Source organism: Molossus molossus, unplaced genomic scaffold (genome assembly GCF_014108415.1).
Source record: "Molossus molossus isolate mMolMol1 unplaced genomic scaffold, mMolMol1.p scaffold_m16_p_4, whole genome shotgun sequence".
NCBI lineage: Eukaryota > Metazoa > Chordata > Mammalia > Chiroptera > Molossidae > Molossus > Molossus molossus.
In genome coordinates this window covers 82033702-82058891 of record NW_023425377.1, presented here as the reverse complement: position 1 = coordinate 82058891, position 25190 = coordinate 82033702, and the positions used below count along the sequence as shown (strand labels likewise).

The 25190-nt window shown below is 48.8% G+C and overlaps 2 protein-coding genes across 4 annotated transcripts in view; both read right to left on the bottom strand.

The window, feature by feature from the left end:
• MIER2 (MIER family member 2) overlaps positions 1-5677 on the bottom strand; it is a 29778-nt gene extending 24101 nt beyond the window's left edge. For both annotated transcript variants that reach the window (XM_036241794.1, XM_036241793.1), the window contains exon 1: positions 5652-5677. In XM_036241794.1, the coding sequence (XP_036097687.1) occupies positions 5652-5660 (9 nt within the window). In that variant the 5' untranslated portion in view covers positions 5661-5677. The remainder of the gene's footprint in view (positions 1-5651) is intronic.
• A 1730-nt stretch (positions 5678-7407) lies between these two features.
• THEG (theg spermatid protein) lies at positions 7408-24695 on the bottom strand. 2 transcript variants are annotated; one of them, XM_036242004.1, is made up of 9 exons: positions 24388-24695; positions 23164-23280; positions 22850-22921; positions 22420-22481; positions 21686-21755; positions 14614-14731; positions 13014-13173; positions 7506-7650; positions 7408-7471 (listed from the first exon to the last, which is right to left on the bottom strand). In XM_036242004.1, the coding sequence occupies exons 1-9, from the start codon at positions 24693-24695 to the stop codon at positions 7408-7410; spliced, it is 1116 nt and encodes a 371-aa protein (XP_036097897.1). The 2 variants fall into 2 exon arrangements, with proteins under 2 accessions (XP_036097897.1, XP_036097898.1); XM_036242005.1 differs by lacking the exon at positions 22850-22921.
• Positions 24696-25190: the final 495 nt, after the last annotated feature.

The window sequence follows — 25190 nt, the reverse complement described above, 5'->3', positions numbered from 1 at the left end:
CACTCTAGTTGGTTAACCTGCTTTTCATCAGTCTAAATCACAGGGCCCTCATGAAGAACATAGGAGAGTAGAGGGACAAAGTTAGGCTCCTCCTCCCCTGTAATATCCAAGAGAAAAGAAAACTACATCTACGCTGACACTGCACATGGATGTTCAGAGCAGGATTCTCCACAACAGCCAAAGGTGGAAAGAACCGATGAACAGAAAAACCAAACTAAACAATAAAATATTACTTGGCCAAGAAAAGGAGTGAAGCACTGACACTCGCTACAACATGGATGGACAGTGAACACATAATGGTCGATGACAGAAGCCAGACAGAAGTACACACAGTGTGCGATTTCATTTATATGAAATGTCCAGAACAGGCAAATCCACAGAGAAAGAGTGAGTTCATGGGTGCCAAGAACTAGGGGAGGCCCTGGCCGGTTTGGCTCAGCGGCTGGAGAGTCAGCCTGCGGTCCAGGGAGACCCGGGTTCAGTTCCCACTAAGGGCACGTACCTCGGTTGCAGTTTGTCCCCGGCCCTGGTTGGGTCATGCGGGTGGCAACCACTCGATGTGTCCCTTTCACATCGATGCCTCTCTCTCTCTCTCTCTCTCTCTCTCTCTTTTCCTCCCACTCTATCTAAACAAAAAATAGAAAAATGTCCTCGGGTGAGGATAAAAAAAAAGAACTAGGGGAAGAGGATGGGGAGTGACAACCAAGGAATACAAGGTGTTGTGTTTTTTTTTTTTTGGAGTAATGAACATCAATTCTAAAATCAATTAATAATAGTTGCACAACTATATGAACATATAAAAACACTGGACTGTACACATTAAAACAAGTGACTCAATTACACATCAGTAAAGCAGTTTGCCCAAAAAAAGGGGGGAGAAAAAGATTAGAATATTTATTAAAATAAAGTTTAAAATTTTAGAGAAAAAAGTTTAGCAAGAATTTCAATACTGCTTTCCTCACTGCATCCTCAAGAAAACCTCAAGAGGTTCTGTAATCATTCTCTTTTTAAGAGAAAGAAAGGAATCGAAGCTCAGAAAAATCAAGTAACTTACCTAAGCTCACATAACAAGTATTTGGTACAACTAGAAACTCACACACTGACTCTGTGACTGAAAAACCCTTTATAGATGCGCAAGTGCAGGAAATCTCACCTGGTGCTCTGGGTGGATCCTATGGCCTAGCAAAGACAGTCTCATCTCTTTCCAGAAAACAGCAGGTTGCCACCAGCCCACAGGCCTCTCTGCAGGACCACACTCAGCACATGGCCATGGTGCCAGCACCCTAAGTGTCCTCTGAAATCACCCTGGACCTCCTCAGGACCCTCCTGACTGCTCAGGTACACAGACCTCTCTGGACACCCTTCCCACCTCAGCGAGAGCTGGCTTTCTGTGTCCTGCTATCAAGAGTCGTGACTAATGGGGAAAACCAGAAGAGGCCAGAGTGTGGATAGCTCTTTTCCCAGAGACAAGGGAGAATAGCTCTGCTCCAATGCTGTCTCCGCCTCTAGTGCACAGCCCTCAGGAAGGGTCTGAGGAGGACCTCGCCCATACCTGACTTGCCATCTGACACAGGAGCTCAGGCAGAGGAGCAGAAAAAGTAGCTGGGGTGATAGAAAGAGCAGCAACAAGGAGGCAGCCAAGGAATACAAACTTCATAGATTTCTTCCCTCTTCCTACCCTGACTTCCAGTGCAAACCCACCCTCAACAGTGGGATTCCCACGAGCTGCACTTCCCCTGGTTCAAAACAGTCACAGTTCCAGCAGTCACTGCTCCATTTGCCAAGACAGAAGAAGGAAGAGGATGGGAAGCTGGCTAAAGGCATTCTGGGTTAAAAACAGTTGGGGAAGGAAGAGAAGACAGCATTCCAGAGACTTAGTCCCAAACAAGAGGGAGCCAAATAACCTGGTGTCCAGGCCAGGTCTCTTGCGCACAGAGGAGGTACAAGCTCATCAGTAGGAAGACTGTCCTGTCTGATGGGGGACAGTCTTGACTCCTCAGATGCAGAACAACCCTTCTTCCAGGGCTGCATCTAATTGCTACTTACCCCTCTCCACATTTAACCCCCAGTGACATGTCAGATCCAATTCTCCAAGATGGTGCACCCCACACACTCTTTTCCATCTGACACTAATATACCTGGCCCTCTTCAAGAGGTGGGGTTCTATGCCCCCTTCCTGTCCACCGGGCCGGGCCTGTGACTGGTGGGAGGGATTCTATGTGACTTCCTAGGCTAAGTCTTAAAATGCAACTCAGATTCCACTTGGTATCTTCTGAGACAGACTGTTGGAACTCGGCTGCCATGCTGTGAGGAAGCCCAAGTCACACAGACAGGCCACATGTAGGTGGCCTGCACCAGCAGCCACACCTGAGCAAAGAAGCTTTCCTCCAGTCCCAGCCACTATCCAAGGCAACCACATGACTAACCCTGAGAGAAAACTGCCTAGCTGAGCCCAGTCAACCTTCAGAACCATGAAAGATAATAATACAATGATTGGTGTTTTGAAAAACTGAGTTTCCAGGGGTTTCGTTTCACAGCAATAGTTAAATGGAACACCCTTCACTCACACCAGCGGAGGTGGTCAGTCCCACTGGGCAGCACTGCATCGCTCCATTAGACCAGCATTTACTGAGCGCTTCCTCTGGACCAGGCTAGGCAGTAGGCACTGGGAGCATGGCAGTCAATTCAGAAACAGGTTCTGCCCATCTCCACCCACACGAGTTACCGATCTAGTTGGTGACACAGATACCAAACAAGTGGACCTGCACAGTACCAAACAAGAAAACAGAGGGGGGGCCTGCACTACTGGGGTCAGAAAAAGCCTCTGAAGGTGTCTCTAGGCAGGGCCTGTAGAGCATTGGAACAGCATCATGGCAGCCGAGTCCCTCCAGGGTACAGAAAAAGGAAGCCCAGGGGGCGGGCATGGGTGACAGGGCAGATCTGTGGGGACCACACCACCAGGCAGGGATCATAGGAAGATACACTGCATCCAAAGGACAACAAAAACCACTGGAGTGTTTAAAGTACAAAACGAAGACCATGTACTTAGGTATCTGTGAGAAAAACAGTGTGGAGTACCACGTCTACTCTCAAGCACTACCTCTCCTCTCACAGTGCTGATCGGGGGCTGATGGCTACTTTGGTTATGACAAAAAGCAGCCAGTTAATCCTGATCAAGTGCTTTCTGCTAGGTAACAAATCACTGTTTTCATCAGTTAGACGGCTGGTTTTCAGTGATTTTATGAGGTTCAGCTTCTCTGTGCAAGTCCCTGAGCCCAGTTCTCAAGCAACCTCTTACTCTTGGCTCTTACCATTTCAGAGATGAGAAAACTGTGGCTCCGAGACATTCAATAACCTGCCCAAACAGACAGAATAAGAGGTTCCAGAGCCACAACTCTCCTGGGCAGAGTCTAGCCATGGCTCGTCATGTCTGACATTTGCACACTTGTTGTTCCTTTGCTGACCAGCAGCCTCCAATTCCCTTTAGAACAGTCACTGTTGAGTTTCTACTCACAGCCAGATCCTCAGGGCCTCCCACAGAACCAGGCACAGAGGGGACTTCATACATAGGCTTTCTCTAAGGAAACCAACTCAAATTCACTCAAAAGGGCACCACCCCAAATTGCCAACACGGTAATAGGAGCACCCAGGGCAGCTGGCTGCTGTGAGGGTTCCAGGGCCTTAGCATTGGGCAAAACAGTCAAAAGCCAAACCCAGCAGCAATCAAGGAAGGTTGACTATGGAATCTGGCCCTTCCATCCATGGTACACAGGTACCTTCCTGGCCAAGAGTGCTGCCCAGATGACACCTTGTGCCCAGGAAGAACGCCATCCATGCATGCCCCTGAGCCAAGAGCACACACTTTTTTCTCTTTTCTTTTCTTTTCTTTTCTTTTCTTTTCTTTCTCTCTTTCTCTCTCTCTCAACCACCTCACCTCTTCTTGGCCAATGGAAGACCTGGCTTTTGCCTCCAACTTGTAAGGTCAGCTACTGCCCCCATGAGACCTCAGTTTCCCTAAATGCTCTGTAAGAAAGAATTAGCCCTGGCCAACCAGCTCAGTAGTTAGAGTGTTAGCCTGCAGACCAAAGGGTCTTGGGTTCAATTCCGGTCAAGGGCAGGTAGCTGGGTTGCAGGTTTGATCCCCAGCCCCAGTTGGGGTTGTGCAAGAGGCATCCAATTGATATGGCTCTCTCACAATGATGTTTCTCTCTGTCTCTCCCTCCCTCCTTTCCACTCTCTAAAAAGGAATGGGAAATTATCCTCGGGTGAGGATTAACCAAAAAAAAAAAATTATGGTTACAAACAATTAACTCTCTAAGAACCCTCTGGATCCAAGCACCCAGCACAAGACTGAAATTAGCTGGTGAGGTCTAGCCTTGCACCCATATGCCCACACCCTCATTGGCACAAATACGGAGCCTGTTGCCGCCCCTGAAAAAGTCATTTGTGGGAGAGAATGGCCACTCCTGCCCTCCACAACACCTACCCATGCTCTGCTAAGACAAACACTCAACATGGTGCCATGATCAGGTGGAATATCCCACGAACCTGCTGCACCTCACTGGGTGAGTACCTTCTGCCCTGGTGGCCTCGGTGGCACCACCCACCCATTTGATGAGGACCACTTGCAGAGTCTGTGTACCAGTTTGGCAACGGCCTTAACTTCTGCGTCCCCAGAATGAATCATCATGCGCTAAGAGTCACATTTACTGAACCCCTAGCAGGTGCATTACCTCATTTCATCCTCACTAGGTGAGGGCAGGTCTGCACTGTCTTACCCAATATTCCAAAGTCAAGAAACCTCAAAAGTTAGTTTTTCGTCCCTGGTTTGACCTGACAAGAAGCTATTAAGTGTCTTTCTTCATCCCAGACAGTCCTAGGTGAGTTTGCTCAAGCATCAGTTCCAAACCTCACAGATAGAGCCTCAAATGGGAAAAACTCTGAATTCCAAAACACATCAGGCCTCAAGGATTTTGGGTAAGGGGTCTTGGGCCTGCTTTAAGGACAGGGAGAAAAGGCTCCTAGAAGTAACTTCGAGCCCCGGGTAAAGACAGGTCTAACTCTGCCTCCCCTCAGGAAACCCCAATGCACCCCACCCCCCCGTGCCGAGTTCGAAGGCCGCCTGGCAAGTGGCGGGAGGACGAATCCGCGGTGTCCGGCACCTGGGGGCTCGAGAGCGTGATGCGGCGCTGGGTCCCAAGCAGGGTCTGGGCGGGGTGAGCGCGGCGCCGCGACCGCGCGACCAGAGAGCGCTCTGCAAAGTTGGTCAAGGCTTCAGAGGGGAGGCACGCGCACAGCCGGGCCGGTGGCGAGCGGGGAAACCCGGCGCGCCCCCAACGCCCGGGTCGGCCAGCCCCCCCCGCCCCCTCCCCACTCCGCGGCCCCCGCCGGAGCCACTGCCCCCGCACATGCGCACTGCAGCCCGCGATGTGGCAGCCGGGGAAGAGGGGGGGGGGGCCAGGGCGGGGGGCGGCTGCCGACGGAGCCCCGCGCCCCTCGGGTCCCAACGGACGCGGCGCCCCGGGTAAGGCCTCGCATCCTTGAAGCCAGGGTGGTCTCTGTGCCCAGTGCCCCGACGTGGCCGAGGACCGGCAGCGGGGAGCGCGGGTGCGCGGGGGCGGGGGGCCGGCTCCCCCGGCCCGCTCACTCACCTCCGCCATGGCCGTGTGTGCGCGGGAGGCGGTGGCTGCACAGGGATCCCCGGATACGGAGCCGCGGGTTCATTGGCTGTGGCGCCTCGGAAGGCGTGGCCTGCGAGGGCGTGGCCTGCGAGGGCGGGGCGAGGGCGGGGCGTAGTAGGTGCGCGGACCGGGATGCGCGGTGTGAGTGCGGGGGCGGGGCGGGCTTTGAAAGTATGGGTTTAGGGTCTCTGCCTGGGCCTTGGTCTGTGAGGTAGGGGATGCCATTAATAAAAACACTGATTCTTGATAACCACATCTGCCTAGGGAGCTTTGGTTCTGTGTCCTCCCTTCAACAGCCTGGCTAAATACTATCAGTACCCTGGTGTTACAGGTGAGGAAACTGAGGCCTAGAATGATGGACCACTCAATGCATAAGTGGTAGAGCCAGAACTGAAGCCACAGCGTGGTTCTAGAACTTTCTTCAGGTTTTCACCAGTGCTGATCCATCCAGTGTGCCAAAGAACCAATTTGGGGAACTTACGAGATGCACCGTTAGGATGAGCTTTGAGCAGCAGAGCAAATCCACACCAAGGAGCTGAAGTGCTGACTTGGGGGGCTGGAGAGGTGGATTCAAACCCACTGTTTGGCTCTGAATTCATTAAATGTTTACGGACTGTTTGCACAGTCTGAGGTGCTGGGGGAGAGTTTGAACAGGACAGTCCTGGTTCACTACATTTAAAATTTCAGACTTACGAATGTTGTGAGCACCGCCCTGGCGGGTTTGGCTCAGCAGTTGGAGCATAGGTCCAAGGACCAAAGAGTCGCAGGTTCAATTCTGGTCAAGGACGCACCTCAGTTGCGGTTTGGACCCTGGCCCTGGTCGGGTCATGCCAGAGAAAGCCAATCGATGTGTCTCTCTTACATGGCTGCTTCTCTCACATCAATGTTTCTCCCCACCCTCTCGCACATGCGCACGCTCTCTCTCTCCCCCTCCATCCCTTCCTCCCTCCTACTCTGTCTGAAGATAAATGGAACAAATATCCTGGAATGAGGATTAAAAAAAAAATGTTGTGAGCATCTGGGAGATAAAGAGAGGAAATGGGAGAACGGAGGCAGTGAGTAGGCAGAGATGTCCAGCAGGACTCAAGTGGTGGCCAGAAGCAGAGAAGTGAAGAGAGCTGGGAAGGTACACCCCACAAAATCCCTGATATAGTGAAGGTGGAAAGGGCATGAAGGTCGGCTCCCAGATTTCTGACTTGCACAAATAAGTGGATGGTAGTTCCTACTGAGACTGGGAAGAATGGAATTGGGAAGATGGGGGACTCGAGAGCCCCATTTCCTTTCCCAGCTGTTGGCCAGCAGAATACTGTTGGGGTCATGGTGACAGGGTGCTCTTCTTAGACCAGCCAAAGGAGAGGAGGCCACAGCGGGGGTTGGTTTTATTAGGGAGGTCACACTGAGTCTGAGGTGCTTGTGGACACCCCAGGATGTAGTTGGATAAGCAAAACTGGACATAGATTCGGGGGGGGGGGATTGTAAAGTTGTGGGAGGCTGATGTGTGACATGGGAGAAACTCAAGACAGCAGGGAAAAGTGATTTAGGAAATAAAGGACTAGACAAATAGCAGGTAGATATGAACATAAATATTATTTTCCTCTTCTCATCCTTTTGGCCTTTCATTTTGCCCTCCCTCCTACAGGCCAAATTCTCAGAGCCAGCCACACACACAAGGTTAGGATGCACTTGGGTATTTACTGGGAATGAGGCCTCAGAGGCCAGGCCTGGATCACTCACACTTTTTTGGTAATGCTTTTGGGGGTGGCAAGCTCATACAGGCGAGGGGATGCCTGAGCCAACAGGGAAGCCCGGGAAATATAGTAGGGGTCATAGCCCTCATTGAGGTCCTTGCGTACTTTGGGTTTGGCCAGAGAGATGATCCGGGGACTGGCCACCGCCTTCTTGGTGACATCCAGCACCTCCCAGCATGGATTTCGGTCAGGAATACACTTCTCTGACGGGGCCTTGGGCACTAGAGTGGGCAGGAGAGAGTGACAGCATCAGGCACTCCTACAGAGATCAACCTGCAAGGTCAAAGTTCAGTGGCCTCTCCAATAATGAAGGAATGAAAAAACACAACATGTCCCATCCATACGCTGCAATATTGCTCAACCATGAGGAGTGAAGCACTGACACAGGCTACAACGTGGATGAACATTGAACTTATGATGCTCAATGAGAAGCCAGACACAAAAGGCCACACAGCCCTGGATGGTTTGGCTCAGCAGTGTCGGCCCCTGGACTGAAGGGTTGCAGGATCGATTCCTGGTCAAGGGCATCATATCAATGTTTCTCTCTCTCTCCTTCCCTCCCTTCCACTCTGCCTGGAAATCAATGGGAAAATATCCTCGAGTGAGGATTAACAAAAAAAAAAAAAAATTTTTTTTAAAAGGGCCACACAACTGGTTCGATATCCAGTCAGAGCACATGCCCAAGTTGTGGGCCTGGTCCCCAGTGTGGGGCATGCAGAAGGTGCCAATCAATGTTCTTTCTCATCAATGTTTCTATCTCTCTCTCACTCTCCCCTCCTCTCTTTGTAAAATCAATAAAGGAAAAAAAAAATTTTTAAATAAAGGGCCACACAGTATGTGATTCCATTAATGTGAAATTCCCAGAACAGGCAAATTCATAAATACAGGAAGGGTTTATAGGTGCCAGGGGCTGGGGACGGGATGGAGAATGACTGCTAATATTCACGGGGTTTCTCTTTGGGATGATGAAAATGTTCTAAAATTGCCCTGGTCGTTTTGCTCAGCAGTTGGAGCAACTAGGGTTTGATTCCTGGTCAGGAGCATGTGCCTCGGTTTCAGTTCAGTCCCCAGCCCCAGTTGGGGTTGTGCAGAAGGCAGCCAGTCGATGTGTCCCTCTCACATCAGTATTTCTCTCTCTCTCCCTCCCTTTGTCCCACTCTATCTGAAAAAAAAAATCAATGGAAAAATATCCTTAGGTAAGGATTTAAAAAAAAAAAAAGAAAATGTTCTAAAATTTATTGTGGCGATAGATACACAAAAAGTGTACTAAAAACTTTGAATTGTACACTTTTTTTTTTTTTTCTCCTCACCCGAGGTCATTTTTTCATTTTTTGTTCAGATAGAGTGGGAGGGAGAGAGAGAGAGAGAAGCATCGACATGAAAGGGACACATCGAGTGGCTGCCACCCGCACGACCAACCAGGGCCGGGGATAAACTGCAACCGAGGTACATGCCCTTAGCGGGAACCGAACCCGGGTCTCTCTGGACCGCAGGCCAACGCTCCAACCGCTGAGCCAAACCGGCTAGGGCTGTACACTTTATTTTTTATGGTAGTATATTGAATTGTACATTTTTAAAGGATAAATTGTGCCCTGGCCAGTTTGGCTCAGTGGTTAGAGCATCGGCCTGCAGTCCCAAGAGACCCAGGTTTGGTTCCCACTAAGGGCATGTACCTCGGTTGCAGTTTGTCCCGGCCCTGGTTGGTTGTGTGGGTGACAGCCACTCGATGTGTCCCTTTCACGTTGATGTTTCTCTCTCTCTCTCTCTCTCTCTCTCTCTCTCTCTCTCTCTCTCTCTCTCTGTTCCTCTCTCTCCCTCCCACTCTACCTGAACAAAAAATGGAAAAATGTCTTTGGGTGAGGATAAAAAAAATAAAAGAAAAAAGAAAAGGATAAATTGTAAAGAAAAACATTTCAAATGGCCGCATCCCACACAGAGGGACTCAGAGGAGCCAGCCAAAAGTGTCTTGTAGGCTCCGTAGGCTGTTCCACACTCTTTCCTCCATCTTCTGATGGCACAGTGGGGAGAGCTGAAGAGCAGTGGCTACTGGAGGCATCTTCCCCTGGCTGGTCCTGCAGGCCTGCTGCATGAACCCAGGGGCAGCTCCTGCGTGCACAGGCCCTTTCAGGATTCAGCCTCCCACCTCGTTCTGGGCCCCTGCCCTCGCTGTCCAACACGACTGCAGCCTCAGCCGGGCCCTCCCAGGGATGCTGACACTATGGCTCCTACCAGCCTCATGTGCCAGTGCCTGATATGAGCTGGACTTTTCTTCTACTTAATTTTAACGAAGTCAATTCATTTATTTAGATCAACTGATTGGTTGGTTTTAATTTCATTGAAGTGACCACATGTGGACAGTGACTGCAGTCAAGGACAGACAGCTCTCAGGAGCAGAGACCTGTGGCTCAGCCGGGCTCCCTCCTCACCACCTCTCCGCCTCCCCCTCCTTTACAGTGAGCCGCAGCGCACGTGTGGCTTGTTTAGGGACTAGAATGGAGGTGATCACCACTGGTCACTGACTTGGCCTTCAGTGTCTGGGAGCTTCAGGATCCTCAGCTTTGAGGGGTGCTGCAGTCTCCTTTCTAAACCCCTTTGTTTGGAGCCTCTGTGCAAATGGAAAAGGGTATCCCCACCTTCTCAGCAGACAGACCCTGGCTTGGTGGAGGGGCCCTTGATGAAAGAGAGTGGGGTTCCTTCCACCAGGCAGTCACAAGCCCACACAGGCCCACTGCTGGGCAAAGCCATCAAGGCCGCACCGGAGCTTTGCCAGGCAGATAACCATTCCTGCCAAAGGGAAGGAGGCCAAGCAGTTGAGCCTCAGTGGCCCCTTGCAGGACTGGGAAGACCATGCCCAGAGCCCAGACTTCTCTGAACTCCTCTGTGAGAATTCTGGAGCATTTCCACTGTTGCAATATCTGGGTTTTTAAACTCTGTTGACTGAGTCCACCGCCACACAGCACACATGTCAACACACAGAGAAACATGAACTCACACCCACCCACATAGTTCATGGTCTTCCTGTGTCATCATTTCACTCTTTTAAATGCTGGTTACACCTAAGAGTGGGTGGAAGTTTGCTGTTTGAAAAGCACAACCTGACACATTCTTATACACACACACATGGATGTGTACTTACAGGTACATCTGAAACATGAATCAATATATGGACAAGTGTGCATGTACAAATGTGTATATATTTATATTCCAGGTATATGTGAGAGAGAAACAGAATGGTCTTATGAAGCAGTGCATATGTACTCATATATTTTCATTCATTTAACCAATCATTTAATAAGTACTAAGGGAATGGATAAATGAGTGAATCAAACAAACAAACAAAAGATCCTGTAAGCAAAGTTAAAAGAAAAGAGGCGGACTGGGGAGAAGTTATTTTGCAATGTGCTTAACAACGGATTAGTGATCATCTTATATAAAAAGCTGCTCCAGCCCTGGCCGGTTTGGCTCAGCGGTTAGAGCGTCCACCTGCGGTCCTGAGAGACCCGGGTTCGGTTCCCGCTAAGGGCATGTACCTTGGTTGCAGTTTGTCCCCGGCCCTGGTTGGTCGTGCGGGTGGCAGCCACTCGATGTGTCCCTTTCACATCGATGTTCCCCTCTCTCTCTCTTCCTCTCTCTCCCTCCCACTCTGTACAAAAAATGGAAAAATGTCCTCGGGTGAGGATAAAAAAAAAAAAAAAAGCTGCTCCAAATCAGTAACAGAACAAAACAAAACAAAAACACACAGGAAATAGAAAACTGGAGAAATGATAGATCAGAGTAAACCAGAATGGCCAATCATACTCTCTGGCAGTTATGTGCCAGGAGCAGGAGACACACGGAGTCTCCAAAGCCTCTGACATTGTAGGCCGGGCATATAACAGACCTCAAAGAATAAACAGACACATAAATATATTGTAAATATATATGTTAGAATGCAGCAGGTGCTACAGGAAAAGAGCACAGAGAGCAGCCATTGTGCACACAGGTGTCCAGAAGTGGGCACAGTTCATGGGTTAAGCAGGGTGCTCAGAGGGGCCTCACTGAGAGGATAGATTAGAGCTCCACCCCATGCCCTGGCCGGTTTGCTCAGTGGTTAGAGTGTTGGCCTGCAGACCAGAGAGTCCCAGGTTCGGTTCCCGCTAGGGGCACGTACCAAAAAAAAAAATAGAGCTCCACCCCACAGGAGGCAGAGGAGTAAGCCATTCAGGTATCTGTGGTCAGTGTTCCAGGCAGTGGGAAAGGAACCTGGTGGGGGAGGTGGGGGTGGAGGAGACAGATCACAAGGGCCTGTGGGCCACACAGAGTGAGACAGGAGCCCTGGGGGTCACGAGCAGGGAAGGGTGGAATCCAGCTTATATTCAGCAAGACCTCTGTGGCTGCCACATGGGAAATGGGCAAGAGTGGCACTGGGGATAAGGGTGGAGGCAACTACTCTGGTCCAGGGGCACATGAGGGGGCCTTGAGGGGTGGAGGGGGAGCTGGAGGCAGGTTCCTGATGTGCTCGGAAGACAAAGCCCACAGGGGTTCTCAGAGCACTGGACATGGAGCGTGATGGGAAGGGACAGGCAGGGAGAGTACTTGTAGTGTACACACTCACAGGTACACATATGTGAACTGCATGCATTCGTGGCTCTGCATGTAACCCTGTGTTATACCCAGAAGGAAACACTCCAAACTGCATTATTGTGGGGTGGGATTTCTTTCTTCTTCTTTCTTTTTTTTTTTTTTTTTTTTAATCCTCACCCTAGGACATTTTTGCATTCATCTTCAGATAGAGCGGGAAGGCAAGAGAGAGAGAAACATCTATGTGAGAGAGACACATCGAGTGGCTGCCACCCACACGACCCCAACCAGGGCCGGGGACAAACTGCAACCAAGGTACATGCCCTTAATGGGAACCAAACCCAGGGCTCTTCTGGTCCGTGGGCCGACGCTCTAACCGCTGAGCCAAACTGGCCAGAGCGGATTCCTTTCTTCTTTAGGCTCTCCTGCATTTTCCCAATTCTCTACAACTAGTTCACATTACTGTTGTTATGCGGGGACCGGGTACTTCATTTGTTTTAAAGGACAGAAGAGAATCAGGCCAACACCACTTCAAAGCTGCCCTTCGTGTCTGGCCAGAGTGGCTCAGTTGGTTGAGTGTCATCCCGTGCACTGAAGGATTGCCAGTTCAATTCCCGGTCAGGGCGTGTATGGGAGGCAACTAATCGATATTTCTCTCTGGCATTGATGTTTCTCTCCCCCTCTCGCTCTCTCTTCCTCTCTGCCCTTCACCTCAGTTTGGCTCCCTCGTCCTTGGCACTGTGCTCCCAAGTTTCTTTTCTGTACCCATTTGTCCTGCTAGGAGACCCATTCAGACAGCACTCGGCTTTAGGACCATGGACCCCTCTAACTTCTGCCTCTTTTCCCTGGGGAGCCTGCACAGTGTGCCTTGTCCACAAGAATCTGATAGCTGGTTTGCAGCTAAGGGAAGAGACGCAGGAGGAAGGAGCGCAAATCTGGCAGAAACAGGCCTAAAGTCCAAGTCTTCCGACTGTTCCCCGCCCCTGCCTGTGTCCAGTGGAGACTGACACAAGGATCTACTTACTGGCCAACTGAAGGAGCCGATTATAGTCTGATGTGTGTGGCTTGGGTTTTGGCACAGGGTCCCATTCTTCCAACAGGGTGGCTGGAATCCTGGGCTTTGCCAACTGGAGGACCCTTGAACTGGGGATGGCCATCTGGGCTGCCCTGGACACCTGAGACACCTGGTAACAGAATGAGAGGGGGAAAAGTGGAACATTCCATAATTCCTCAGAGGCCCCTGGATCAAAAAAAAAAAAACAAAACCTATAAGCAACACCAAGAGACAGAAGACTGACTGGAAAGAGGTTAGTTTGCAGTGTGTTCAGCAAAGGTTTAGTAGCTATCATATGTAAAGAGCTCCTCTAAATCAATAACCAAAATAAATCCATAGGCTAATTATATATATTGAATAATCACTCAATAATCCTTTCTGTTGACTAGGGAAATGTAAATTAAAACAAGAAAATATCACTGCCAGCAAACAAATGTGCAAAAATGAAAAAGTCTGATATTGTCAAGCCCTGGCAAGAATGTGGGAGGAGCAACATCCTCATGCATGGCTGGTGGGAGAATAAATTAGTACAAGCACTTTGGAGAACAGTTTGTCCATCTCAGGCGAAGCTGAGCATGTGCACACTTGATGACCGCCATATAGGAAAGCATCTAGTGCAGGCACAAGGATCTGAGTGCAGTAATATTCACTGCACCTGTAAAAAACTTAGTTGTCCATCAATAGGGAACTGGATAAACTATAGTATATTAATAAGATAGAATGTGACCCAGCAGTTAAAATGTTGCTTCTATGTAATACAGTATGACATGCTCTAGAAAACAAACATTGAGGGGAAAAGCAAAAAGTAAGATGCCATATATGTATATTAAAAACATGATACTTGCCCAGCTAGTGTGGCTCAGTGGTTGAGTGTTGACCCATGAACCAAGAGGTCACTGGTTCGATTCCCAGTCAGGGCACATGCCCAGGTTGTGGGCCAAATCCCCACTGGGGGTCATGCAGGAGGTGGCCAATTGATGTTCTCTCTCATCAATGTTTCTATTTTTCTCTCTCCCTCTTCCTTCTTCTCTCTAAAAATCAATTAAAAATTTTTTAAATAAAAATATGGTACTTGCCCTGGCCAATGTTGCTAGTGATTAGAGTGTCAGCTGGCGCATCAAAGGGTCGTGGGTTTGATTCCTGGTCAAGGGCACATACCTGGGTTACAGGTTTGATCCCAGGCCCCAGTCAGGGCATGTGCAGGAGGCAACCAAGTGATGCATCTCTCTCACGGTGATGTCTCTCTCTCTCTCTCTCTCTCTCTCTCTCTCTCTCTCTGTCCCCCTCCTTCCCTCCCTTCCACTCTCTCTAAAAATCATGAAAAAATATTATCAGGTGAGGATTAACTAACTAAATAAACAAATAAATAAAAACACTATGATTATGGTTTATGGCTCTGTGTATGTAATAAAGTAGAGCATGATGAAGGTAAGAAAGCTGGCCAAAGTCACTCATCTGTTGCTCTGGAATCTGTTCCCATTTGTCTGTCTAGGCCCCTGATCCAAGCCCACTGAGGGCAGGCAGCGCCCCTACCATTGAGGTGGGGGTCCCAGGAGAGCAAGTCACCTACCTCAGACATGTTTATGCTCCAAACGTTATTCCGGACCTTCGGGGTGGCCAGTTCCCTCAGGCGACTGGATGCTTGGTGTTCCAAGGTAGACCGAGGAATGGGCAGGATGGCGGTAGTCCTAAGGGACATCCACATTTGAGACAGTAGCTCAGCCAAGGGGGGTGTCTGTGCGCATGTGCACGTGTGTGTGTGTGTGTGTGTGTGTGTGTGTGTGTTCTCTTTCTCAGCTCCTCTCTGTTTCTTGGGATAAGGGAGGGAAAGTGGAGGGTTTAGAAAACACCTCCAAGAAGGTATTCATATGGGTTCTCAAAACTAGAGCTACAGTGTCCTGAAGTCATCCCCACCCAGGGCCTTCTCCCCATACCCACATAATCAGAGCCAGGGTTCAGATTGGAACATGAAGGATAATAGTGTGTGTCCAGCAGTTGTCACAGAAAGCTGGGAAAGTGAATTTCCACTGGGTTTACTGAGCCCACGCCTCCTAAAATCAGGTCTCAGCTATTCCTCTGCTCCAGAAATAAAGCCATGTTTCATTGATCTAAGGCAGACTTTTATATTTTCACATCTCTGAGGTTGGGATGCAGCTTATAAGTGCTGCCAGCCGGACATCAGGAACTCCACAGTTATCCTCGCTGCTGTGTAGATGTAGCTGTTCTCACTGAAATAACCTAAGTCAAGCTATGTGCGTTCTTGGTTCTACAGATGTTAAGTCTAATTGCAGTTTAAATTATGTTCAGATTATGCTATGATTCAACATTAAAATAAAAATTTATTTTCACATAAAGTAGGCTTAAAAACAGTGTGTGGAATATGTTAACATCTCTGAATCAAAAAATGATTCAGACTTCCGGTCAAGATGGCAGCGTAAGTAAACGTGATACTCACCTCCTCCCACAACCACGTCAAAATTACAACTGAACTACAGAATAAACATCATTCAGAACCACCTGAAATCTGGCTGAATGGAAGTCCTACAACTAGGGAAGTAAAGAAGGAGCCACATTGAGACTGGTAGGAAGGGAAGAGACTCAGAATGGGCTGGTTACACACCTAAATGGGGCAGATAAAAATTGGGAAGGATAGCCCTGGCCGGTTTGGCTCAGCGGTTAGAGCGTCGGCCTGCGGTACAGAGAGACCCGGGTTCAGTTCCCGCTAAGGGCACGTACCTCGGTTGCAGTTTGTCCCCGGCCCTGGTTGGTCGTGCGGTTGGCAACCACTCGATGTGTCCCTTCACATCAATGTTTCCCTCTCTCTCTCTTCCTCTCTCTCTCCTTCCCGCTCTGTCTGAACAAAAAAAAAAAAATTGGGAAGGATATCTTGGTAACAGAGGTCCCCCTGAGGAGCGAGAGGTCCCAGCCTCACACCAGTTACCTCAGCCCAGAGTTCCAGTGCCAAGAAAATAATTCTCCATAACTTCTAGCTGTAAAAACCAGTGGGAATTGAGGCTGAAGGAGACAGAGGGCTTCTGGAGTCACAAGCATTTCCTCTTAAAGGACTTGCACATGGCCCTAGCCAACGCAATTCAGTTGGATGGAGGGTCATCCCATGCACTGAAAGGTCATGGGTTCAATTCCCAGTCAGGGGACACACCCAGGTTGCAGTTTCAATCCCTGGTCAGGGTCCATACAGGAGGCAAATGATCAATGCTTCTCTCTCACATTGATGTTTCTCTCTCTCTCCTCTCCCTTCCTCTCTCTCTAAAGCCAATGGAAACATATCCTTGAGTGAGGATTGGGAAAAAAAGAAGGCCTGCTCATTCCCTTGGAGCTCCAGTATGGGGGCAGCAGCTTAAAAGGCACCAGAGACATATGGGAAGGAACTGAATTGTCTGGCATCAGGGTGAGAGCTGTAGGGGCTTCTTTCTACTGGACAGAAGTACTGGCAGAGGCCATTGTTCCTTTGATGAGCTCTCCCCCCCCCCCCCCGAGCCAGCAGGTGGGCACCATATCTGAGACTCCATCTACCTGTTTGCCCCACTCACACTATTTGCCCCACTGTGGTGATTCCCTGGGGCCCCACCCCACCAAACTTTCAGGTCCATCCAAGCTGTTTCCAGTGGCTTTTCCATCAATATGGCCTGTCTTGGCTCATGCTTCACATTTTCTTAAATCTCTCTCCATGATCAAGCAGCATTTGGCCTCCGTGAGCCCTGTACCTATTGCTTAGTGGTCCCAGGCCGGCACTAGCAGCAGCTGGGCTTGGTTCACAGCTCGGCCTCTCCAAGCCCAGCACAAGTAATAACCATCTGCAGATCACTGTGTAACTCATGCTAGGTGGTCCCAGGCAGGGAACATAGGTGGTGGCTGACCTTGGCCTGCACTTCCCAGTTGGTCCCACAGCCAATGCAGCTTCAGACCACATCAAAGCATCACCACCCAACCACCTCCACAAATGACATACTCAAGGGGCAGACTCAGTGGGCATCAGAGCCCTGCTGAAGTAAGTCCTGCTCCATAAGGTGGGTCCCTGCACAGCTGATCCTCCACCAGGTCAAAGGTCTATGGTCATAACCAGTCCTTGCAGCTGATCAGCCTGCAGGTAAATCCCTCCCATTGACATGCCAACAGCAATCAAGGCTCACACTACAACAGGAGGGTGTACACAGCCCACACAGAGGGGCACATCTTAAGTGCCCAGCTTGGGTGACAATGGAGGCTGTGACTCTGGATTCTACAGAACACCTACTATATTAGGCCACTCTACCAAGCCCAGGAGATGTAACAACTCTACCTAATACATAGAAACAGACACGGGAAGGCTGCCAAAGCAAGGAGGCAAAGTACTATGTCCCAAATGAAAGAACAAAATAAAACTTAAGTAAAAGAGCTAAATAAGATGGAAGCAAGCAATCTACTAAATGCAGAGCTCAAAACACTGCTTATAAGGATGCTCAATGAACTTAGCAAGAACTTCAACAGCATAAAAAGGGCCAGTCAGAAATGAAGGATACACTAACTGAAATGAAGAATAATTTACAGAGAATTAACAGTAGAGTAGATGAGGCTGAGAATCAAATCAGTGATTTGGAATATAAGGAAGCAAAAAAACACCCAATCAGAACAGCAAAAAGAAAAAAAAAAAATTAGAGTGTAAGGATCCTCTGGGACAACTTCAAGCATACCAACATTCTCATCATGGGGTGCCAGAAGGAGAAGAGACAAAAGAATTTGAAAACTTACTTGAAAAAATAATGACATAAAACTTCCCTAATCTGGTGAAGAAAACAGACATATAAGTCCAGGAAACACAGAAAGTCTAAACAAGATGAACCCAAAGAGGTTCACACCAAGACACATCATAATTAAAATGCAAAAGGTTAAAGAAAAAGAGAGACTCTTAAAAGCAGCAAAAGTAAAGCAGTTAGTTACCTACAAGGGAGCTCCCATTAGACTGTTATCTGATTTCTCAACAGAAACTTTGCAGGTCAGAAGGGATTGGCAAAAAATATTCAAACATGAAAGGCAAGGACCTACAACCAAGATTACTCTACTTAAAAAAAAAAAAAAAAAAAATGTCATTTTTAATTGAAGGACAGATAAAGAGCTTCCCAGACAAGAAAAAGTTAAATAAGTTCAGCACCACCAAACCAGTATTACAGAAATGTTAAAGGGTCTTCTTTAAGAAAAAAAATTAACCAAGGAAGTAAAAGACTTGTTCTCAGAAAACTACAGGACATTGAAAAAAGAAATAGAGAAAGATACTAAAAAGTGGAAGCATATACCTTGTTCATGTATTGGAAGAACTAACATCATTAAAATGTCCATACTACCCAAAGCAATCTATAGATTCATTGCAATCCCCATTAAAATACCAACAACATATTTTACAGATCTAGAACAAATTGGCATATAGATCAATTGAACAGAACAGAGAACCCAGAAATTGACCCAAGACATTATGCTCAACTAATATTTGACAAAGGTGGCAAGAGCATACAATGGAGTAAAGATAGTCTCTTCAATAAATGATGATGGGAAAATTGGACAGCTACATGCAAAAAGATGAAACTAGACCACCAACTTACACCACACACGAGAATAAACTCAAAATAAATAAAAGACCTAAATGTCATTTGTGAAACCATAAAAATCCTAGAAGAAAATGTAAACAGCAAAATCTCAGACATCACACAGCAAGAGTAACAAAGGAAGAAATTAATAAATGGGGCTACATCAAACTAAAAAGCTTCTGCACAACAAAAGAAACCAGCATGAAAATGAAAAGGGAACCCACTCTCTGGAAGAACATAATTGCCAATGATACATCAGATAAGGGGTTAATTCCCAAAATATATAGAGTACTCATACAACTCAACAAAAGGAAGACAAACAAACCAATAAAAAATGGGCAGAGAACCTGAATAGACACCTCTCCAAACAGGATATACAAATGGTCAAGAGACATATGAAAAAATGTGCAGTGTCACTAATCATCAGAGAGATGCAAATTAAAACGACTGCAAGCCCTGGCCAGTTTGGCTCAGTGGTTGGAGTGTTGGCCTGAGGTTCAGAGAGACCCGAGTTTGGTTCCCATTGGGGGCATGTACCTCAGTTGCAGTTTGTCTCCGGCCCTGGTTGGGTTGTACGGGTGGCAGCCATTCAATGTGTCCCTTTCACGTCGATGTTTCTCTCTCTCTCTCCCTCCCTCCCTCCCTCCCACTCTATCTGAACAAAAAATGGAAAAATGTCTTCGGGTGAGCATAAAAAAAAAACGACTGCAAGGTATCACCATACACCTACCAGAATGGCTGCCATCAACAAATCATCAAACAAGAAGAGCTGGCGAGGGTGTGGAGAAAAGGGGACTCTAATACACTGCTGGTGGGAATGCAGCCTGGTGCAGCCACCGTGGAAAACAATATGGAGCTTCTTCAAAAATTAAAAATAGAACTGCCATTTGATTCAGCGATCCCATTCCTAGAACTATATCCTAAGAAGCCTGAAACACCAATCAGAAAGAATATATGCACCCCTATGTTCATAGATATTTACAATAGCTAAGACCTGAAAACAGCCAACGTGCCCATCAGTAGATGAATGGATAAAAAAGCTGTGGTACATATAAACAAACATTATGCAGCTGTAAAGAAGAAAGATTTCTTACCTTTTGGGATCTGGAGAGTACTATGCTAAGCAAAATAAGCCAATCAGAGAAAGACAAGTATCACATGATCTCAGTTATTTGTGGAATATAATGAACAAAATAGACCCATGAAAGTAAGGAACAGACTGACAAACCTCAAGGGAGGGGTTGGAGGGCCGGAAATAATAAACCAAAGAACTTATATGCATATATCCATAACCAATGGACACAGACAGCAGTACTATGAAGGGGTGGGGCTAGAGCAGGGAAGAGGGTGTCAATGAGGGGGAAAGGAGGAACATTTGTAACAAAAATTAACTAAGTTTAAAAAAGAAGAAGAAAAGAAAAAGATAAAAAATATGAACAGCAGTGGCCAGTTTGTCCAGCGGTTAGAGCACCAGCCCTCGGACCAAAGAGTTGCAGTTTGATTCTGGTCAAGGGTATGTACCTCAGTTGTGGTTTGGTCCCCAGCCCTTGTCAGGGTAGTGAGGGAGGCAACCAATCAATATGTCTCTCTCACATCAATGTTTCTCTCTCTCCCTTCCTCTCTCTCTTTCTCTTTCCCTCACACTCTATCTGAAGATAAATGGAAAAATATCCCCGGGTGAGGATTTAAAAAAAAAAAATACACACACATACACACACACACATGAACAATAAAATGACAATAAAGATATATCCATCAACAATGAATCTAAAAAACAAAATAAACCAGCAAGCAGAACAGAAACCGACTCATACATACAGAGAACATTTTGACAGTTGCCAGATGCAGGAGAGTTGGGGGATGGGTAGAAAAGGTGAAGGCATTAAGAAGTACAAATTGGTAGTTACAAAACAGTCATGGGAATGTAACATACAGCATAGGGAATATAGTCAATAATATTCTAATAACTATGTATGGTGACAGATGGGTGCAAGATTTATCAGGATGAACACCTAGTTATGTAATGTCCAATCACTGGGGTGTACACCTGAAACTAATATAATAATACATGTGAACTGTAATTGAAAAATAAAAAATTATTTTTTTAAAAATGATTCAAGCCCTGGCCAGTTTGGCTAAGTGGTTGAAGTGTCAGCCTACAGACCGAGGAGTCGAGGGTTCAATTTCTAGTCAAGGGCACGTATCTGGGTTGCAGGTTCAATCCCCACCCCGGTCAGGGTCATGCAGGAGGCAACCAGTCAGTATGTCTCTCTCACATCAGTGTTCCTCTCCCTCACTCCCTCCCCTCCACTCTATCAAAACAAAAAGAAAAAAAATAATGGAAAAATATTCTTGGGTAAGGATTAACAAAAAAAAAAAGAGCCCGGATAGTGTGGCTCAGTGGATTGAACATTGTCTCATGGACTGAGAGGTCTGGGTCCAATTCCCAGTCAGGGCACATGCCCAGGTTATGGGCTCGATCCCTAGTAGGGGCACGCAGGAAGCAGCAACCGATGTTTCTCTCTCTCTCTCCCTTTCTCTCTCTCTGAAATCAATAAAAACATATTTTTCAAAAAAGATTCAAAACATTCTAACACACCTCAGCTAATTTAGTTCAGTTGTATTTTCCTTTCTATGAATACATTAAGATGGGTAATTAAAATGTGTGCCTAAATAACTCTAAAGATTACTTTTGACAAGCATGGAAGTTCTAAGTGATAACAAAGAATTGTGTCATTAGTTGTACATTAAATAATAATGTCTTACGATTGCAGCTTTTCAGAGCCAACAAAATTCATGATGGTGATCAGTAACATTAGTAAGCACTTGCTGTGGCAGGCACTGTGCTAAGTACCTTTAGTATGTGATCTTCACTCCCATGGGCTCTGCAGGTGGAGAACTGAGGTCCCTAGGGTCAAGTGCCTGCCTGCAGGCATGCAGTTCGGACGTGGGTTGTCTAGTCCTAGGACCTGAATCCTCCCCATGCTACAGCCCTTCAAGGGTAGGGAAAGGTTTCTGCCGAACTCTGTCCTCAGAGTGCCTGCCCAAGCCTCCTACCCTTACCTGTTGTTGTTGTAAAACTCCGAGTAGAACATTTTAGGTCGAGCCAGTTCCTCCACTCGGCGGGACACTGCTACACAAATGGGAAACAGCCCCAACTTGAAACCTGCCCAACCCCTGGGGTTTTCTCCCTAGTGAATTCAGTTTTCCATGGGCCAGAGCAAGAGGCACAATGTGAGGAACTATGGGCCCAGACGGCTCAGCATTAGACACCTTGCAGAGGGGTGACTTTTGCTGTCCCCATTCTGGGGATAACAGGCTCAGAGGCCACAGGATGGGAGTGGCAGGGCTGGAAAAGGGGCTCAGGCCCCTCAGTTCCTCAACTTGTGTGGGAAAGTAGATTTTGGTCTGAAGTCTGTACATGCCTAGGGTTTCCAGGGGCTTAGTGTTCACTGTCGGGGAGATTCTAAACCCCAAGAGAGAACCTGCCCTTTAGTTATCTCCAATAATGAGCTTTCTTGAAATGTGGGGGATAGATACTCCTGGGAGATGGAGGGAGAAAAGGAGCCACAGGGACTCCCAGAGGGGTTAGGGCTAGGGGAGTCCCTGAGGTCTCCCCAGTCTGAGCAGGGCACAGGGTGGGGTGAGATAGGGGTGATCCAGTCCCAGGAGGCCAGGAGCAGCATGTCAGACAGAATGGCCAAGAGCCATGGCTGGGACAAGGGCTACCTCTGGACAACCACTGAGCCAGGCAGCCCCCAGTGGAGAAGTGGAGCCGGTGGGCGGGCTCAACCTACCAGGTATGGTGACAGTGAGGGTGGTGTCTTCCAGAAACCTCTCCGTCCAGTACACAGATGGCCTGGAATGCACCCAGTCGTGGCTCAGGGTGAGGGAAGCCGAGGCAGAGGCTTCCTGCGCCCTGCTCTGAAACAAAACTCAGGGCACCCCATAAACACAGACACACGCACGGACAGAAAGACAGTGAGGCAGAGACAGGGTGGCTGGAGAAAGGAGAGAATGTGGAGGCTCAAGAGAGGGGCAGGTCAGAGAGGGACATGGGGAGAAAAATCTTAGAGTCATGGGGAAATATAGATTATTTTGAGCAAGGCTGATGTTCAAAGAAGTGGGGAGCTGGGGAAAAAGGCCTAACTAAGGAAAGGGCCCTGGGGCCTGGCTGTTCCCCCCAACATGGGTAGGAGATGGAGAGGGGGTCACCCTGGGACTTACCAGTAGACACAGAACTGCAAGCTCTTCATGCATGGGGAGATCCAGGCATAGCCCTTACAGCAGCAGCCCATCCTGCGATGACACAGCCCAGCCCCTGCCTCGCTCTGCATCTCCCAGTTGCTCAGACGCCTCGCTCTCCTGGGCTGGCACCCAGAGGCCACCACCAGCCACTGCACCCCGCCAAGTCCCCATTGTTGGCACCCTGACTTTTCACCCCAAGTATACCATATGGGTGACAGATGGGACACCCAGAGGCTGCTTTCCTCCTCTCAGACCCCCACCCTGGCCCAGCAAGACCACCCGCACCCCCTCACCTGTCTTTCAAGACTTGCCAGTTGGTCTTGGGTTTTGCCAGCTCAGAAAGCCTCCTTCTCTTCTTCCTCCCTCTCATCACAGAGGTGCCAGGGAACCTCTGGTTGATGGATAGCCGGCTTTGGGAGAGTTGGATGGTGAAGCTGGGGTTGCTGGCTTTCCAGCCCCCCTAAATCTCCTTGCTCTCTGAAGGGCCCTCTCTGGGAGTGAATTCGGGCATCAAAAGATGTGGACAGTGATCTTCACTCCACCAGCAGGCCTCCTGGCCAGGTGGCCCCGTTCCCCCCACTGTGAAATGTAATAGAAACCCGCCCTCACCTCACAGGATGGTCACAGTTATCACGTAAGACGTTTTCTCATCTCATGTGTATCCAGGCCCCTGAGAGGAACTGAGCTACAGAGAAGCCCCAGGTAGCCTTCAGACTACGGGAGGAACAAGGCCTTCTCCTCGCTTCCTGCGACCACAGGCTCAAATGTCCTCCCTGGGCTCCCGTCACTGCCCTGCACCATTTTCTCCACAGCACCACCCCGCATGTCACAGTTCGAGTCAGCGAACGCCCACCTGCGGTGTGGCAGGTGATGCCCATGAAGAGGGCAGCCGATGAAGGAGGGCACTGGCCAGTGCCTGCTGACCCACTGGGCTCCTTCCTGCCTGGACAGTCACAGTCCAAAAGAGCCTAGAATGTGGCCCAGTGGAGGGAGGGAGGCACACACTAAGTCCGCGGATGAGAGGGCACCTGGCTCTTTCCAAGACACTACCGATTGCCAGAAACCACTCCCACATGTGCTGGATCCACCAATCCTCAGTTCACCCAGAACATGTCCCCTGGCCATCTGTAGTGGTTAGAACAGTTGCAGCTTCTGAGCTGGGAGATTTTCCCCTTTTCTTTTGCTCTCTAAATGAAGGCCATCTCTCTTGACTTCCCAGCTCTGGCATCTGAACCCTGTCCGACTCCAGAATTGATGCTTTTGTAGGGTTTTCCACTATAACCCACCTGCTACCTGCACAGGGGTTGTGTTTGCTGACTTCACCTTGGAGGCCATTGAAGGTACTGCCCACCCTGTCTGTTACCCTCACCCTAGAATGACTGCATGGTCCCCGGGGGGACCCACGCAGCAGTAATGACACAGAGACTGCAGGGGCACAGAGTGGATGTGGGGATAAGCTCTCTCCCAGTGCCTGAGCCCCAACCCCAGCCTGTGTAGGCCCCACCCCCTGTGCCCACCTCATCTCAGGCACATCCTCCTCCTTGTCTTTCTCCAGAACCGTCTCCGGCTCTGGGAGGGCCTCTCCTGGGTCCTTGACATCTAGAAATTCCTCCTCGGTCAACTCCTCAGGGGGAATTTCCTCTTCTTGGTCTTCGAACCCCGGTTCTCCATCGTCTAGGTCCTGGTACTTGGAGTCCTTTGACCCTTGGCTCTCATACACAGTGCTCTGGAGGCCCAGAGCATCACTGTACTGCTCCCTCTCTGACCTGCCCTCGGACTCCGAGGTGCGGTGGTTATCAAGCAAACTTTGCCGATGGTCCCCCATGAACGGGTCCCTCCCCCAGCCCTTCAACCTTGCTCCCAGCACACCCAATGTGTCTGTAGTCACCAGGCAACAGGAGAATGGCCCGCCCACATTCTGAGCGTCCGCATTCCACTCTGCTGATGCCCATCACATGGATACTGCTGAAGCTCCTCCCATGGTCCCTCCACAAGGTCCTGTGTGGGGCCCTCTCACTCCAACCTCAGCCCCTCATTTGTCCTCTTCTGTCACTCTGCCTTCCTGCTCCATGAACATGCCAGGTACCCTTCCTCAGGGCCTTTGCACCTGCTAGTCCCTCTGCCTACAACCCTCTGTCCACATGTGTCCCAGGCCAGCTCCTACTCAGGAAGACAGCCCCAATCTTGGGTCTCTCTGCATCCCAACATCTTCTTTGATTTCTCCGTGGCATGTGGTATCACCTAAAATCATGTTGTTGACCTTTTTGTTTTCCGCTTTGCTTTGTAGAAGTCACCTCTCCAGACAGGGCCTGGGAGTGTC